The sequence below is a fragment of the Rutilus rutilus genome (assembly GCF_951802725.1).
Source record: "Rutilus rutilus genome assembly, chromosome: 1".
NCBI lineage: Eukaryota > Metazoa > Chordata > Actinopteri > Cypriniformes > Leuciscidae > Rutilus > Rutilus rutilus.
The window spans coordinates 57,364,639-57,384,319 of record NC_140209.1 but is presented as its reverse complement, the minus strand read 5'-3'; the positions used below and the strand labels follow the sequence as shown (position 1 = coordinate 57,384,319).

Below are 19,681 nucleotides of genomic sequence, written 5' to 3'. Positions count from 1 at the left end.
CACAACTTGGGGGCGCTCAAACACAAAACGGTCTTGCCGAGCACACATACGTAACGGCGAAGAAGATATACGCCAAGCAGCGTCTACACTGCAGGGAAGAAATAAGACGAGGAAGATGCAAAGCAAGATGATTGTAGAGCTGCTGGTCTCGTTGGTGTCGGAACATAAAGAACTATATGACAAACGCGACAGCGGAGTATTTCTGTTTTACATTAAGCGCCATCTAATTTCAGGGAATGAATTTGCATGTTCACTCGGCTCATCGTCAGCGAAAATCGTTTGGGTGTGAACACAAAAAACGCGTTGAAAAACGCTGGCGAATAACGCGCGCCGATATTCGTCCCGGTGTGTACGGCCCTTAAGGCTGGTGTTAAATGTCCTTGAGCTCTGCGTAGCTGATGTTGAGCCCCTCCGCTACAACCACAAACTGGTGAGCAAACTCCTTTACGCTGGCCCTGATACACTGATACACTTGCTACACTGATCCACTTGTTGAGCAGAGGGGCAGGGAGATGGGAAAAGGAAGATGCCCATTTCTTTTGCTGAGTCCTCAGATGGTCGGTTCATTCTGTCACGGTAGGATGAATGCAAAAAGGTGCGAGGACTCAAGTGCAGGATAATTGATATAATTTATTACAAAAGAAACATTAAACACAAAATAAAACTCACGAGGGGGAAAACATAACTTAATAAATACAAACCCAAAACAGAACATAAACTTTCATGAGGATCACAGGGAACAGGAAACATTAGACAACGAACCGACACAGACTGCAAACATGAGGGGACTTATAAAGGGAACTAATCAAGAGGGAACAGGTGGAAGAACTCAAACAATAATCAGATAACAAGGGGGAGGGATCAGACAATGACATGAGCACATGGCCCAAAATAACAAAACACCCATGTGCAACACAAGACAGGACAGGCATGTGACAGAAGCACGTCGCTAAACTAGGGAATGAACTTGCGCTCCCTGGGCGGTTCAGCGCAAAAAAGGAGGCGTGTTCCGGCGCAAACGTTCCTTCATGCTATTTTGCAGGTTTAGAAAACAATTGCGCCACTAACCAGGAAAAAATAGTTTAAAGTCATTGGCGCGTTGCACATGTTATTCATATGCTATTTTAAGGGCGCATGCTTGGCCATAATCAATGTAGCGTGTGCACAACGCGCATACACTTTGATTCTCTCATCTACACAGAAGCAGCAGTTTTCATTTTTGCAAATCATACATTATTACGATAGATAGATAGATAGATAGACAATTTATTATAAAAGCATACATCTAGCTTACACATTTACCCAAATTATCATACGCCTGTTTAACCGAAGTTAATTTGGGTGGGTTTCTCCATCCCCAACGTCCCTGATGAGAGCGTTGCTCTCCTTGGCTGTGAACCACTGCTGGCGCGCGCCTGGCAAATCCGCCGTTATAATAGGAATCCGGAAATAATAGGAAACTACTTCACACCAACCCATTTTAGATGTGAGTCATTTATGCCGCCGGGAAAATAGCAACAGCGCCAAGACCCGCCCACAAAGTTACTTGCGCTTTGCGCTTTGACACTTGCGTTTCAGATTGTTAAAATAGGGCCCTCTGTGTACTGTACATCAAAAACATCAAAAGATTATAAATGTCTCTGAGCTTGTATCATTACTTCATAGAAAATAATAGTTGCTTTAATAATATTGTATTCTGGCTATATTTGGATTATATAAATCTTAACATCTTATAAATCTTAATCTTGTGAATTTGTTAACATTAGAACGAAATAGCCTGTTTGTTGCATCTTGTTTACTCACATTTTGAGGTTTCCAAAAATCATGTGAAAATGTAAGAGACTCTAAAACACTAAAGTTCAGCTATATTAATGAAAATTAAAATAAGAGTCTCTGAAACATCTCACTGTTACTGATTTATCAGCTCAAAGCATTATGGTTAAAATCTCTCTACAGTCTATTCTGAAACATCATCAACTCAGTTTCACTGATGATCCAGAACAAACATAAAACCCAGGATAGAGCATCTGAGTGAATGTGGTCTGGACTGTGTGGATGAGGCTCATTGTGTCAGAGACGCTGTAGAAGGACAGAGTTCCTGCACTGTGATCCACATACACTCCTATTCTTCTGCTGATGGACTTTACAGGGAGAACAGTCTGTATGTTATTGTGCCAGAATGTGTAACTGGAGGAAGAACAGAACAAACTCCAGGACTGATCATTATGTCCAAATCCACACTCATAACCCTGTCCCTTCCGGCTGATGCTCTTATATGACACTGATATATACACATATTCACCACTCCACTCAATCTCCCAGTAACAGCGTCCACACACACTCTCTCTACACAACACCTGAGAATAACAATCAAATCTGTCTGGATGATCAGGATACGACTGTTGTGTGTTAGTGTAAGTAAACACTCTGTTCCTCTCAGACAGACTGAGGCGTTTATACACTGTGTTCAGATCCAGAGTGAGCTGATGGGAATCTGATGGAGAGAAAACACATCAGAAACAGGAATTATGAATCTGTCTGATCTTTTAATGTATCTGAACTCGTCATGAATCAATGTTCAATGTATCATCAGTGTCTCAGTACAGCTGACCAAATATCCTGTGCAAATCATCATTTACATGATCAATTATAAAACTCTTATATCATGTTTATTTCTCCTTCTACAGGAAGAACATGAACACATTCAGTGAGTTTTTCTGCTTGTTTCTCAGTGACTTACATTGTAGGAAGTCGTTCCTGGTCTTGGGATTCATGTTGGTGAATGTGACTGTGGAAATAAACAGACATGAACAGTGTGAAGAGAAATGACAAGATAAAATACATCCATTTCTAAGACGTTTCTAATCTGATATTAGATGATGCAGGACTCATTTCTGAGAACAGAAGAATCTCCAGATGCCTCATATATAAAACACACGTATCGGATTCAATCCTAAATTTCAATGGATTTCAATTTCAATATATACATAAGTATTTATTACTTCTAAACCATCAAGGGATGTTTGTGGCTGTTCTGTAGAGTTAATGCACTTGAATTAAAGATGAACTGTGATTTATAAAGTGGGATGAGTTTAGCAAAATTATTGGTAACACTTTATATTACGACCCGCATACAACTGCGTAAGTAAACCAAAATTACGGTGTACGTTTCTGTAATTATAGTGTACTTCCGTGTAGGTATAAGGGAACAATATGTTAAGTTTTGGGTAATAAAGTGGTAACAAGCAGATATACAACCTGCAAAGAACTTCATAAGTAAACCGAAATTACGGTGTAGACGTACAATTTTTGCCTGAAATATATTAACAGAATAGGTACCTGTTAGTTTTAAAATTATTACATTATAAATAATTTGCTTGTATATCTGGTTGTACCCCTTTATTATCCAAAACTTAACATATTGTTCCCTTATACCTACACGGAGGTACACTATAATTACAGAAATGTACACCGTAATTTCAGTTTACTTACGAAATTCTTTGCAGGTTGTATATCTGCTTGTTACCCCTTTATTACCCAAAACTTAATTATTGTTCCCTTATACCTACACGGAGGTACACTATAATTACAGAAACATACACCGTAATTTCGGTTTACTTACGCAGTTGTTTGCGGGTTGTAATATAAAGTGTTACCAAATTATTTGTGCACATGTTTTATAAATCATAGGAACATTTCAGAAACTGTTGTACGTTCATATTTCGGATCATTCTCCACACGTCTGTATAAACGAGACGCAGGACTTTACCTCTATCAGAGATCTTCTTGATCTCCTCTTCGCCGAAATCCTCCAGTTCGTTTCTCAGCTGACGGACAGATTCTCTCACGCCATCAAAAGAGGAGAGAGAACTGAAGGAAACGTCGGGTTCGTCTGTAGATTCAGGAGGTGCTGAGAGAGACTGGAAACTCTACAGAAAACAGAAATCAAAACTCATCATCTCCACACTTCAGCCAATAACCTGCACTATATCAGATCTGAGCGGCTCTTGTTGACTTCACTTCTCTTCAGTGACTCGTGTTGGAGAATTTTCCTTTGATTCATGTCTAAGTATGATGTAATGAAACAAAACAAAAAATGATGACAAGCATGAAAAAATAGGTCTGAAGAAGGATGAGAGAATGGAAAATAACCAGTATGCATCAGCAATATGAAGTGTCAAAACAAAGTATGAAACAGAGCACCATTGTGTGAGGTTTGACCAATAGAGAAGACATGTCTAACTGTGCCAAGGTCACCAGGCGTGACAGAGGGGAAGAGATAGATTTGAGAGTATCCATTGGGCACCTAGCGATAAGAAAAAGTATAAGACATGAACACTGGCCAATGTAACCTGAGATGTCCGGACGGACGGCCGGCTTCTCACTTTGTTGCTTGTCAATAAAGTTAATTCTTCTGACCTGGAACCTCGACTCCGAGAAACTTCTTTGAGACCTGACCCAAAAAGAACTATGAATTTGCCACAACATAATTGGCGAGCCAGCCAGGAGGGACAAGGGGTCGAGGAGTGACCACAGTGGGCTTGCTGGCAGAGGCCTCACAAAACAAAGGCGCGCCATAAATATAAGGTAAGCAAATTTTGCTTATATTTGTTTTGTGCTGCCCCTGGTAAGCTAACGCCCGGTTGGTGACTGCCTTAAACAAAAGACTCCACCAAAAAGAACCTAAAAAGTGATAAAAGATAAGGAGGTAAAAGGAGGGTAGGTTCCAGGTTTTGAGAAAAAGTGCATGCAGTATCTGTTTGTCTGTCCATACGCAGAAGTGCGTATTCCATTCGCATGAAGGTGCATTGTACATGTGTGCGTCACAGTATTTTATGCGAAAAGTGCGTTTGCAAGATTATATGTTGTATTGTCCCTAAACGCAGGAAAGGTGCGTTATAACGTGAGAGGCACGTTATTTGTACACGGAGGCGTGTACCCACGCGAGAGGCGCGTGGCCCCAACGCAGTAGACGCGTTGCACGTGAGAGGCACGTGATTTGTTATATGTTGTGTGTGCGTGCAACGCCCTACGTGAAAAGTGCGTTTGAAATGATGAGCACGTGATCTGTTGGTCCTGTTTGATGTTAGTCGTGCAACGCCCTACGTGAAAAGTGCGTTTGAAATGATGAGCACGTAATCTGTTAGTCTGATCTGTTTTTTGTTTAACCTGTTAACCGTTGCCAGTGCGCCCGCGCACTGAAGCGTTATTTATTTATTTAATTCAAAATTACTATCAGATTTAATGTTATACCTTGACAAACTATACATAATTAAAAAGATATAATACTCAAGTTTCAGTATTTGACCACTATTGTATTCTGAGAAACTCATAGTGACAGTTATGTCTTAATTTGTGTCAGGAGTTATGAAATGAAAAAATGAGTCGATACCTTTAATATGAATTATGCGCGTCAGCCGCTTTCATTCATAAAAAACTCTGTGCTGTCGTCATGACAGCGATACACAAAACAACGTCCCTCAGGGCTTTAGCTCAAAACTGTGCAGATTTGGAGAAATATTGATAGATTCTCATAGATTTACATCATATTTCTATAGACAGGAATAATATTTATTGAATTTATACCCAAATGCGTCGATGTAATCTTTATGAGCATTTGGTATTCCGATACTGTGTTTTTTAATTCATACCAATAGCCTGAGGGCGCTACATGCACAATAATAGTCCATATATGGAACATGAAGAAGAGCCATGACCATGTGACATTCCAGGACGTCACTGATACCTGACTGATACACACAAAGCTACAGAGATCGCGCTGTAACATGCAGATACAGATGTTTTGAAGACAATAAACATGATTGCACTGATATTTGAGTTACCTGTGTTTTTCAAGCCATGCCAGGTATTTTCATAATAATAGATTATATTTATAATGTAATGCTAATCTATATAGACTATCATTGTGCAGAACACTATCCAATAGTATATTTTCTGTCTGATTTTTTTATCTGAAGCCAAATTAGATCACAGAAGATTATTTAAAATACTCAACGTGCGTTAAAAAGTAAGTTTAGAGCACAAACATGGTTTTAATCTCATAAATTGTCGTGTATTGATGGTGTGCTAAGCTAACATGCTAGCTAGCCCTAGGTGCACCTGCTACCTAGAAGTTATACTTTTATTATTTTTTGAATGCTACCTGAAATGTGTCTTTATTCAAGAAATGCATTTGATACAGTTTAAAATGTGTGGTAAACTTTGAGAAAAGAAATTAGGGACTGAAACCCTATTTTACCCTAATTAGGGAATGAGCCTGTGAATAGCCAGTCGTTAGTAACTATAATGCAGACAAAAGAAATGCATATTTCGAGCCATAACCAGGCTGGAGAGGTGTGAATGTGTGCAGGGGGAGACTGAGACTGAATGGGGATCGTCTGCACCACAAAACAATAGAGATAATATACTGGATAGATGGTTAGAAGATGACAATAAACATCAGTAGCATTTTAGCGTCAAATCAAAATAAAGTCATTTGACATGGTCTTGAAAAACATTTAACTAAATACAGAGTTTTGGACTTATTATCTTCAGATTTTAAACATAGAATTTTTAGACATATGGCTTTAGCTGTAGTGCATTTCTAGATTGCTCCAGTGCCAACTTCAATTTTATTTTCATGAGGATGTTTCATAAAAATTAATTTCTAATAATTTTACAAAACTTTGAAGCTATTTATAACAATTTTTGTCATTATGACAATAATTAATTCTACATTTACAATAAACTGCCAGGTGTCAGCTTTCAAATGAGATCATACTTGTGCTTTTAATGCAAAGGGTTCATGAACTGTATCTGTTTCAGTTTGGGTATGTCATTTCTGGGGATTTTTCAAAAGTGGGGTTGCAGCTTAACAGGTTAAGTGATTTTTCATCTTACGTAGAAGGAGAGAAATCTGTAGTCCTGTTTGTCTAAAGTGATTTTTCATCTTAAGTAGAAGGAGAGAAATCTGTAGACTTGTTTTTAAGTGATTTTTCATCTTAAGTAGAAGGAGAAAAATCTGTAGTCTGATCTGTTTTTTGTTTGTGTAAGTGATTTTTCATCTTAAGTAGAAGGAGAGAAATCTGTAGTCTGGTTTGTCTAAAGTGATTTTTCATCTTAAGTAGAAGGAGAAAAATCTGTAGTCTTGTTTGTCTAAGTGATTTTTCGTCTTAGAAATAGGGGGAAGGGTCATTTCTGAGAAAATTAGTAAAAGTGATAATAATAATAAAATACAGTTTACTTATAATGTATTTTTCCAAAAATCCAAAAGTGATAGAAATTAAAAGTTAGAAATTATACAGCTGTATTTGAGTAAAAATTCATGGAAGGGACAGAGACGCAGAGATAAAGTGTTTTTTGACTGAGCTCTGTGCTTTGCATGAAATTACAGCTGAGCCACTGTCCCGAAATTGTTACAGTTGTTTTTTGGCTGAGCTCTGTGCTTTGCATGAAATTGCAGCTGAGCCACTGTCCCGAAATTGTTGCAATTGTGTGCAAGTGACCTTGGCACCGCTCAGTGAGAAAGGAGGGAGTAATTAGGCTGAGACAGACAAAGGCACATAAAATAAAACTCTTACAAGAAATAATTTTTGAATCAGTGTTATTAAAAGTTTAATGGATGATAAAACAAAAATTGATGACAGGAGAATTAAAATTAAAATAAAGAAATCAAGATATCAAAGAACAAAAAATATTCCACGAAATTGGTTTTGTCGGCTGTTTGGCCATCTTCCGGACTGTAATCGTTGTGATCCGGATAGGGAAACACAGCCGATATTGTCAAAAGTTTGATTGATTGACTTTGACTTTTCCTTTGTTACAAGACAAAGTAGGAAAATAATAAATAAGTGTGAGAGCGGCTGTCTGTGTGTGTGTGGCTTCGAGTGGGTGAGAGAGCAGTTTTGCGTGTGTGTGTGGTTTTGTAGTGGGTATGAGAGCGGTTTTGCGTGTGAGAGAAGCTCTGTGTGTATGTGTGACTCCGAGTGTGTGTGTCTGAGCGACTCTGCGTGGGTGTGAGTGACTTTGTGCACAGCTGTGTGACAGTGCGTATGAAATCCCGGGTGTATGAGTGTGCGTTATAACAGACTGAAAGCGTTTATATTGAGATAAGAAAATAAGGAGGGAGAACAGTGACAGAGATAGAGTTTTTTCTAACCTTTTGACACCTGAAGAAAAGTACACATGTGGTCCAGAGTGGGAGATAATTATGAGGCCGAGGAGACTAGGTTGCAGAAAGAAAGAAAAGATGAAAATGATTTTCAAGAGGCATTAAAACTAACCAAAGGAATTAAGAATCACTTCTGGTTAGAAAAAGAGTTCATAGATAATGAAGGACGGAGACAGGAGTTAACAAACCAAGGGAAGAATGAGCTTTTGAAAAAACTGACAGGAATAACAAATTTGAACCAGGTTGAACGAAAGTGGCCCTTAGTGGATTGGCGTAATGTGATAAAAAACCAGATAACTCTTGAAGCCCTGAGACCACATTTGAACAAATTTAATCTTCTAAAAACAGTTCTTTTGAACCCACAGCTCACAGCCATCGAAATAAAGATAGATCCAATATGGATTCCATACTGTATGTGAAAAGGAAGGAAAGGAGGAATTTGCCTAGAGAACTGAAAGTGGCAACCATTCTGAGAAATGTATATATAAAGGTGGATTCGTACATTAGGTCAGTGAAATGGGAGAGTGACACAATCTTTGAAGTCAAGCAGGGAGGGGAAATCAGGCCAGTCTTTGTAGATAGTTGGACATTGGAAAGACTGGCAGTGTTGGTTGTTTTTGAAAAAGATCCAAGAGATATAACTCATTTGTGGATGTAAATTCACCGAAACAGGCAGGAGATAGAAAGACATCCTGCATCAACCGAGAATGCCGCAGTTCTGGAAGAACAGGAGGGGCGCGAGGGGCAATAGAGGGAGAAGATTTTTTTTTTTTAAAAAGGAAGAAAGACTTTAATTGATTTATTTGAACCATTTGAATCAGACACTTGTAGCAGAGAAGAATTAAATATTTCAGTCATCATGTTGAACGGCCATGAAGTGAAATCAACCCCATCTCTCACTTATCTATATAGGGCAGGAGAAGTAACTGCACGAGGACGGTGGTTTGAGTTTCTAACTGGTGTGCCTGGGGGAGGACATAATTTGGAAACGAAATATACACAACCAGCTAGAAAAAGTGATGCCGAAGCCATTGTCTGAGGTATAAATACGAACCATTTGAGGTATCTTCAAAAAAAACTAAACAGATACCAGAATTTTTAAACTTAACAGAAAACTGAGAACACAAAATTATAATTTGATTAATTGAATGAAGAAATAATTGAGACTTGCAGCAATGGCTTCGATGTCACAGCAACAAGAGACCCCTGTAGAGCAGATTATAACACAATATCCGATATGTAGAGATGCTATTAAAAACTTATCTCGGAAATGGGAAAAAAGGACCAGAGAGTTAAACACTAAGTGGGCAGCAGAGGGAACATTTGATTTGGCTATGTGCAGGGAAATGGGAGCACTAATAAAGAATCACAAAGCCAAAGATAGAAGCAAAAAAAAGAGTTGAGAAGAGAGAGAAAGAGCAGGAAGTGTTGAATCTTTTTAGAGACATGGGGATAAAATTAATTAAGGGAATTAGGGAGAAGATAGAAAATAAAAGTGACATAATGGCAGCCCCACCCCCTTATGCACCCCCCTATGATTCAACCGGTAAACAACTGCCACTAGTGAATGCAACTTTAACAGTTCAAGGTAAAGTGGATTTTGAAGACGAGCCAAGTGATGAAGCAAGTAGGGAGGGAGGAGAGGATGACGACAGAAAAGTGAGCCCTGGCCACAGAGAAAGAAAAACTACAGACATCTTTGAAGTTTCAAAGCAAGACACTCTGAACTATGGGGGAAGTCAAGACAGCAACCTAAGCATGAAACATCTGACCAGGGTAACCCCAGACCCCACCCTATCCAATCCTTATCATCATGCAAGCAAAGCCCTGCAAGAACTTGAAGAGAGACTGCAAAAGGAGATGGAAGCTGACACTCCGAGCAATCCGAGCCTGAACAGGATGAAATAGAAAGAGACATACTCATCACCAAAGAACAAATCCAAAGAGAGACTGAATCCATGCGAAAGGCCTTGGAGGAAAACATGTGAAGAGAACATCAGAGACTTCAGGACTACACAAGAAACAGACCCCACTCAGCCATCCCTAACAAAGAATACAAGAATGTGTCAGGGACCCTGCTCTTGGAAGAACTCCCCCAAAGCAAACCACACTGGATAAGAGGGGACAATTTGAGAAGAAGGTCAATGAGTGGAGCATATCTGCATGAAGACGGAAGAGACCAACTAAGAGAGGAACAAAAACAGTGCCCCATCCTGATTAAAGGACACCAAGGACAGTACGTGCTGTGGGCGGGACAAGATCTGGACGGACTGATAGCACGCCTACCTGACATACACGAAGGGGCGGGCAAATGGATTCGACTACTGGAAGAAGAGACAATGGGCAAGATACTAGCCATCGGAGACATCAAAGCCTTGTTGGCAAAGTGTGTGGGAGGTGCAAGAACAAATGAAATCCTTGATGACTCAAGACTTAACCAAGCAGTTGACTCCAAAGGATGGATGCCATACCACTTGACCATTACAGAACAGTGATTTGGCAGGCCCTAAGAGGACATTATCCCACCCAGATGGATCCAAAGTTATTAAAAGGGGAACCAATGGGCGAAGAAGAAAACCCAACCACCTACGTCCAGAGACAATAACGAAGATGGAAGCAAGAGCTGGAAAAAGACCCTGAACGAGATCCAGTGATAACAGTGCTGTTCAGGGCTGCCATAATGGAAGCCATGCCAACTGTTGTAAAAGCCAAGCTGGAAGATGTAGTGGGACTGAATTCAAAGACGACAAGAGAGTTCTGTGACTATGTGACTCATGCAGTAGAACAATACAGGAAGAGTGAACAGAAGATGAAGAATCAAGAAAGAGAGCTCCAAAGAAGGCTGACCCAATTACAGCTGGATGACCTAGTCAATAAAAAGAAGAAAATCCAAGCTAACATAAAAGATGTTGAAGATCAGTCAGCAGTTATGGCAGCGGTAAACATACCGAACCCAGCTGCACAAGCCATGCCGCATGCACCAGCCCCTATGGGTCAGAGCACATCCAACACCACAGGAAATCAGCAACAGCCAAGTGCACCAATTGTGATATACCTACCTAAACAGCTAAACAACAGAAATGGAGCAATGCCAGGAAGAGGATGAGGACGAGGAAGAGGAAGAGGAAGAGGAAGAGGAAGAGGAAGAGGAAGAGAATACAACAATCAACAAAGAACACAAGACATTCAAGGCATGTGTTGGGGATGCAACCAGCCTGGACATACCAAGAGGAACTGTCCTATTAACCCATGGCCCCAAAATGAACCGCTGCGTGACCAAATGTACCAACCATGGCAACAGACTAATCAGAACCAGCAGAACAGTTAAAAAAAAGTGTGCCATAATCTGAGTTTCATTGTACAATGATATATGACCCCCTTAGAAACCCGAGATTAGAAAATGACAGGTTAGAAAAAACGAGGGGACAGAAAGTATATTTGAATTCAAATTATATATTCGTAGAACCAGAAGGGACAGCATTGCAAATTGAAAAATGTGACTTTACTAAAACATGGTTTAGAGTAGACGATTCAATCCCACATGTAACTCTTTACCTGAATGAAGGGTGTCAAGCGAAAGATATAGGCCCAATGATGTTGAAAGCCACAGAAAAACAGTGGGAAGCCACTGAAAACCCTTTCATTTTTCAAACACCAGATATGACACATCTTAAAATTGTATGCTCGACTAACATGTTAAGGATCCCTAAATTAATAGTAGAGACAGAAAAGAAAAATGAATTGAAGTCAAATATGGAGGAGCTGAAATTGGAGATGGAACAAAAGATACTGGTAGAGTTGTGGTCTAAGCATGATACAGATGTGGGCCTGGTGAAGTCAGCCAATCCTGTTAGAATTAGAGTAAAATCAGGAATGAAGTTGCCAAGAAAACAACAATACCCATTGAAGTTAGAACCAGTAGAAGGAATCAGAACAACAATTGAGGGATTGGTAAAAGCTGGAGTGTTAGTTGAAACTGTTAGTTATTGTAACACCTATTCTGCCAGTTGAAAAGACTAGTAAGTCAAAATGGAGATTAGTGCATGATTGAAGGGCAATCAATGAGATAGTAGAAGATTGGCCGGCAGAAGTCCCAAATCCACATGAGCTATTGAAAAAGTGTTCCACCTGCTGCTCAATATTACACTGTAATTGATCTCTGTTCTGTAAGCAATATACATAAACTGGGATGCCCTAAGTATTTAAACACTCACCACTTGGTCTTGGACCAAGTCCTGAAGCTTGATTTGGAACATTTAAGACTGGATAAAATATATTTTATATTTTTATATTGCATATTATAGCACCAAATTGAATAATGTTGCTCAAGGCTACCCACCATGCTATCAACAAGACTTAGACTAATATTTTGAACAATGACATTTTGTTTTAACCCAGGCTAGATGTTTGACATACTCCATGTTACTAACATATCCTGATATTACAATAAGGAGATTTACTGCAGCAAACTCAGCTAATTTTGTCCAGCTAGAGGGGGAGGGAACACCTCATGAATGTATTTTTGCCTCTCTAGCCTTTACTGGTCTGAGACCAGATTTGGAATCAACACCAATTGTTGATGCAGACGTGGACTACTTTGTGGATGGCTCGTGTTTTAGAGACCATTTAGGCAATCATGCTGGTTTTGCTGTTGTACAGAGAGATGGAGATGATTTCAATTCTGTTGTGATGCAGCATTGTGAACAACCTTGCTCAGCACAATTGGCCGAACTAAAAGCACTTACTGAAGCTTGCATGTTGGCTAAAAACAAAGTAGCCAACATCTATACCGAATCTGCATATGCTAATGGCGTATGTCATCTCTTTAGTGCAGTATGGAAACAAAGAGGATTCAAAAAGAGTGATGGAACCCCAATCCAACATGGGGACCAAGTTACTAAACTAATCACAGCTATGATGTTTCCAAACAAATTGGCCATTAGCAAGTGTGAAGCTCATAAAAAAGGCAATAACTGTGATCAAAGGTAAAAATGCGGCTGATATACAGGCGAAACAAGCCTCAGGATGTCAATTAGCAGTTATGGCACCATCTGTTTTGATTCAGCCCCTACCTACTGTAGACAGCATTGCTCAAATGCAATCCAGAGCCTCTCGATCTGAAATACATATATAGCAGCAAAGGGGGGCGACAAGAGAGACACTAACAATATATATGGAGATCACATGAAGGCCATATGATAGACCCCACCCCATTGCTTAACATTTTAATTCCAGATGCGCATGGTGTTGACCATTGCGCAAGGGGGGAGATTAGATTATTAGAAAAATTAAATTATTAGAAAAATAAGAAAGATAAAGATTCACAAAATAATGTCAGAAAAGGAACATCAACTCCAATAGGCTCTATCCCAGTTCAAGAAGGACCCTTCAAACATCTAGTGATGGATTATGAGGACATGATCAAATCAGTAAGAGGAAAACGATACAGATACAGTTTTCATAGATAGATTTAGCAGATGGGTCGAAGCAGAACCCTCAGCAGACCAAGAAGCATAAACTGATAAAATTTAACCAAAGAAGTCATCCCAAGATTTGGCATACCATCTCAGATTAGCTCTGACAATCAACAGAACAATTAAGACTAAGATCAAGCAATGGATGCCTTAGGCCATCAGCTAAAATACACCAGCAAAATGACATGGCAAAATAGACAAGCTCTGAATTGGCTACTGGCAGAAAAAGGAGGGGTATGTGTGATGTTTGGAATTGACTGTTGCACCTTTATTCCGAATAACACAGCCTCTGATGGAGCTTTTACTAGGGCCATGAAGAAGCTGAAGGATCTGAGACAAGAAGTTGCTGAAAATGCGGGGAGATACAGACACGTTGGATACTGGTTTGACTCTATATTTGGGTCTTGGAAAAAATGGTTCATTAAGGTGGGAATAATAATATCTGTGGATGTTGTCATTTTTCTTTTTCTTTTGTGTTTTGTGTCTTCTTTTCTGCTGTGTTGTGCCTTTTCTAAGATCCATGCTAGCCAACGTGGCCGCCAAACAGATGATTAATGTGTCAGTCAAACCATCGGCAGTTGACATCGGGTGCACAAACACAAGAGTGCACCAAATTGGGCCAGGACTGGACGAGCTAGATGACTTCCTCTAAGGAGTTCTGGTGAAGGAGTAAGGAATGGGGTACCTTGTTACTTCTGATTTCTAACAGTTTGATTCTGTTTTTGATAAGAGAGGGAGGTAGTAACACTGTGTATTTTATTTTTGGGGTAAAATTAGACAGATCAGTAGAATATGAATAGAGCAGGGAGTTAGTTAGAGGGGTTTTAATTGTTTCTTTGATTTTTATAAAGGACCCCTTCCTGAGTTTTCTTTTTCTTTTTTATACTTATAATCCTACTGAGAATATTTTTACATATAATCACACTAACTGTCACAATTATGAATATGTGAATGAGAGGGGGCGATACAAGGTTTGAAGCAGGTCATTGCCCGTGGTACGAGGTAATGCAACCAGATATAAAGGGAAAAGATAAGAATGTTTTTACTATTTTTATCACTTACTAATCATTTTACTCTTATAACAGAGTTCTTTTAATATTTTAAAGCTTTTATAATCAAAAGTAAAACGTGCATCAGACTACTGGTAGATGTTTTTACGGGGTAAAACAGAGAAATGAATTACAAGCGCGGTCACCAATTGCTGGACCAGTAAGGGCAGACTCAACTGGTGGTTTAAAAACCCACTGTTTGCTCCAACACCAGATAGTGCCCAGGGCACCTCTGGCAACGATGGAGCAACCCAGATAGCACTCCAGGCCACCGGAAGCGCCTGTGCAGTTCCTCTGGCACCGTGGGACAATCGTAACTCCAAGTCTGCACACTGAGATATTTTGATTATGATGAAAAATCAAATGTTTGAAGTAATCTATCCCTTCAAGATTGATGATAGAAAAGGAAGGTGGGATCTTTTACTCCACCCTAGTCAAGTGGGGGCGGAGATGTTTGGTCGCACTATTCCTCCAGGGTGTACCTTCGTGAGTGGGCTTATTGATAAGAGAGATGGATGGTCCATATTGGCCATGATTGAAAGATAATGGAGAGAAGCCTGATCATGAAGATACATTCTGGGACAGAAATGAAGGTGGGACTAGGATTAGTCCCAAAGGGGGGATATGTTGGAGAATTTTCCTTTGATTCATGTCTAAGTATGATGTAATGAAACAAAACAAAAAATGATGACAAGCATGAAAAAATAGGTCTGAAGAAGGATGAGAGAATGGAAAATAACCAGTATGCATCAGCAATATGAAGTGTCAAAACAAAGTATAAAACAGAGCACCATTGTGTGAGGTTTGACCAATAGAGAAGACATGTCTAACTGTGCCAAGGTCACCAGGCGTGACAGAGGGGAAGAGATAGATTTGAGAGTATCCATTGGGCACCTAGCGATAAGAAAAAGTATAAGACATGAACACTGGCCAATGTAACCTGAGATGTCCGGACGGCCGGCCGGCTTCTCACTTTGTTGCTTGTCAATAAAGTTAATTCTTCTGACCTGGAACCTCGACTCCGAGAAACTTCTTTGAGACCTGACCCAAAAAGAACTATGAATTTGCCACAACACTCGCTTCAATCCAGCACTTTCACACAGTCAGCACATTCTTCTCATATTCATAATTTAATGCTACAAACTCTAGTATTTCACACTTACACTCCTTGTGAAAAAGAAAGTACCGTACTTGTAACAGAAATAATATACTTTAAACATATATAAGTGCAGATTGGCTGTAATGTTTTCAGAAACTTAATTGCATGTTATTTGCAGTTAAATGAATGTGGTTTAGTTTAATGTTTTTATTAAATGCAAATAGCTGAGCTTTAGAGTGTTTTTTCGCCCTGCTTAAGTTAGTCTCATTCTGCTCTCATGAAATGTTTCTCTGTGAGTCTCTTGCTCAAGTCCACTATGATCCAGTTCTTCTAGATCTCTGTTACCTGCAGGAACTGGATGTGATGGTGTGTGTGTGAAAGCTGCTCCAGCTCAGCGTCTCTCCTCCTCAGATCATTGATCTCCTGCTCCAGTCGCTCCAGTCGTCCTTCAGCTCGACTCACTGCAGTCTTTTCCTGATCTCTGATCCGCTGTGTCGCCTCAGAGCGGCTTCTCTCAATGGAGCGGATGATCTCAGTGAAGATCTTCTCACTGTCCTCCACTGCTGTGTGTGCAGAGCGCTGTTACACACACATCACAATCACACAGTGAGTTCAGTGAGTCCAAACTGAGACATCTCACACTTCTCTTCTTCTCCAGACTCACCTTATGAGACTCCACAGCCTCTCTCAGCTGATGAAGATCTTTCTGTCTCTGCTGGATTCTCTGACGGATCTTCATCTGCGTCTCCTTCAGCTGTTTCTGGAGGACAAACCAATAACAGCGAATGACACAAAACTACTATCACACAATAAGGGTTAAAGATCTAGCATGGCAAGTTTATACTGAAGGTTCAAACCACTGATCAGTGAAGTTTGATGTTACTGACGTCATCATTTTTGATTTGGGCTCTGCGTACATGAGTTGATCAATGATTTGATTTGATTTGTGAATCAAAATTGGTCCTTTAAAAAGAAGTACTTTTAAAAGTAGCATTCCTTTAAAACAGTGCATGTAAATAATATTCTTTAAAAGAATATACTTAAGTGTGGGGTGACCATATTTTAGTTTTCAGAAAACAGGATGGGGGCGTGGTTTGGGGAGGCGTGGTTAAGGGGTGGGGGCGTGGTTGGGGGGTGAATGCATAAAGAAAATACTTGGCAAATGCATCCACAACCTTGCAACTAACTATGTTATTGTACATAAAGTAATGCATCCTTTCCATTCAATGTTTGGCCCGCAACAATAGAATACTATTTAAAAAAAACCTTTTACACCTTTTACATGACACTATTTCTTTTCCTGGCCATAGGTTAAAAATCTACTACTAAAATAAAAAATCTACACTATTTCAGTAAGAAAATAATTTCAATCCTCCTGATGTTCTCTTGTAGCCTATACTTTATTTATGTGGGCTTCTAGGTCGCTAGCACCTTTATTTGACACTGACACGTACGTGCCAGCTTTGCAGTTCATGTATTCTGCTTTACACGGATCCCGACCGAAACGAAAACACAGGAATTTTCTCTGTAAATCATCTGTGAATTTACATTTGGGCTGTTTTTTTTTTTTTTTTTTACGCTGTTAGCTACTTACATCTTATCTCGCACTTGACCATAAAGTGAAGCGTCGAGTCACGCTGCTAAAATTCTTTGAACGTAAAGTCCGCCTACTTTGATTTGATTGGTCATTTCAAATATTCTGACACTGACTAGCAGTGACAGACCAATGAGGCTGAGATGAACACACACACACACACACACACACACACACACACACACACACACACACACACACACACACACGTTGTCCTACTGTTAGTTTAACTGCTTCTATTGTTCTCATTTGTAAGTCGCTTTGGATAAAGCGTCTGCTAAATGAATAAATGTATATGTAAATGTAAATATATTAACTTATAACCCTCTGGGGTCGACCAACACGGCGGAGCATTTTGCTGGATTCTCTTCACATAGCAGCAAAATAGACTTAAAATACTCCGTCATTTATGGTCATGCAGGCTTAAGAAATATGAAAAAATAAACTGTAAAATGTATTTTTTATGTGTTCACTTACAGTCGAAAGAAAACATTGTGCTTTTGTAAAATAAAGAAAATAAACGGTATTATTTCTGCCTCTCTGTCTCTGTAAACTTTTTTTCTGGAGCACGTCTCTAAACTTAAACAACACTCAGCGAATACTAGTCACACAGGCATGAGCAATATATCTTTATAAACATTTAAGTGTCTATGTTTAAATGATCTAATTCAAAACGAAAACAAATATTCTCAGTTTCTGTAATCTGTATGAAAAGAGAGAGATTTCAGTCGTTCTCATTGCAACTCATTATCTGCTAATGTGAAAACGGCCCTGTTTGTGCTGAATAGATTGTAATGACACCTTTGCCATTAATATGTTTATAAGCAACTGAAAAAAGCACAAATGTCAGGGCATGTCAAAACATCTTAAGGGCCCTAAAAACATGTTGGACCCCTAAGGGTTAAATATTGAATAACACACTACAGTTGTAATTATAATCAAGTACTTTACATGTGCTTTAGTATGTAAACACATCAAAATAAGTGCACTTCTTTAAAGCACGGAGCAAAATAGTCACATTGAAATATTAAAAATTATTAAAAGGTACTTTAAAATATAACCTTAAATTTGACATTAAAAATTGTATTTATTAAGTGAAACAGTCATGACATTTTACTCTCTTTAAGTACACTTAAATGGCCTTTTATTTCATTAATATTATATTATCTGCAAGTACAGTTTTTTTTTTTCAATATGCTTTTAATTTGAAGTACACTACAAGTGCACATTAGTACAATTAATCACACTTCGTTTTTAAACCACTTGAAACTTTTGTACCCCATTGACTTTCAATGTATAGTGTAAAATAGACATTCTTCAAAATATCATCTTTAAAATCTACAGAAGAAAGTGAGTCAAATCGGTTTGGGACAACATGAGTAAATGAAGACACTTTCATTTCTGTGTGATCAATCCCGCTCAGTTCATACCTGTTTCTCTGTCCACTGTACTGCAGTTGATACAGTTTTGTGGTTTTTATGTTCATACTCTTTACACCACACACAAATGCATTCTTGATCAGTGATACAGAACATTTCTAGCTCTTTATCATGTTTACGGCAGATCATGTCCTGCAGTCGTCCAGTGGCATCGATCACTTTGTGTGGTTTATGAGAGTGATAATCCTCATGACGGTCAAAATGAGTTTGACAGTAAGATTCCTGACACACCAGACAGGACTTGACGGCTTTGTATTTTCTTCCAGTACAGACGTCACACTCCACGTCTCCAGATCCAGCGTAACAGTCAGCAGGAAGTTTAGTCTTCTTCAGTTTCTCCACCACTTCAGCTAGCATGGTGTTTTTAGCTAAAGCAGGTCTTGGACTGAAGGTCTGTCTGCACTGAGGGCAGCTGTAGACTCTCTTCTCATCCTCCTGATCCCAGCAGCCTGTAATACAGATCTTACAGTAACTGTGTCCACAAGGAATTGCCACTGGTTCCTTCAGGAGATCCAGACACACTGAACATGTGAACTCATTCTGATCCACTGAAATTCTGGCTTCTGCCATTTTACTGCATGAATACAGAGAGACACAAACACACAACAGCTCAACAACACTTCAGTTTCTGTTTCCCTGAACTGAGTAGTTGAAATAGTTGGTTCTGTGTTTGAGTGACATGTGTAAAACAGGAGTGTCTGTAAAGCAGTTTAATTCCTCATTCCTGATCAAGGAGAGTCACTTTACTGTGTTTACTGTATGTGTCCTTCAAGTGGAGTCGAAAATATCATAATTACAAATTCCGAGCTCATGAATGACTGAGCGAAGATTTAGGCTACTCACAAATGCATGTTTA

General features: G+C 39.3%; 1 protein-coding gene across 1 annotated transcript; it reads right to left on the bottom strand.

Annotated features, from left to right (window-relative positions):
• Positions 1 to 1,973: 1,973 nt before the first annotated feature.
• LOC311304881 (E3 ubiquitin/ISG15 ligase TRIM25-like) lies at positions 1,974 to 19,407 on the bottom strand (the record flags this gene model as incomplete). The annotated part of the gene is made up of 6 exons (XM_084432224.1): positions 18,817 to 19,407; positions 16,457 to 16,552; positions 16,138 to 16,371; positions 3,770 to 3,929; positions 2,741 to 2,788; positions 1,974 to 2,494 (listed from the first exon to the last, which is right to left on the bottom strand). The coding sequence occupies exons 1-6, from the start codon at positions 19,393 to 19,395 to the stop codon at positions 1,974 to 1,976; spliced, it is 1,638 nt and encodes a 545-aa protein (XP_084288350.1). The 5' UTR covers positions 19,396 to 19,407.
• Positions 19,408 to 19,681: the final 274 nt, after the last annotated feature.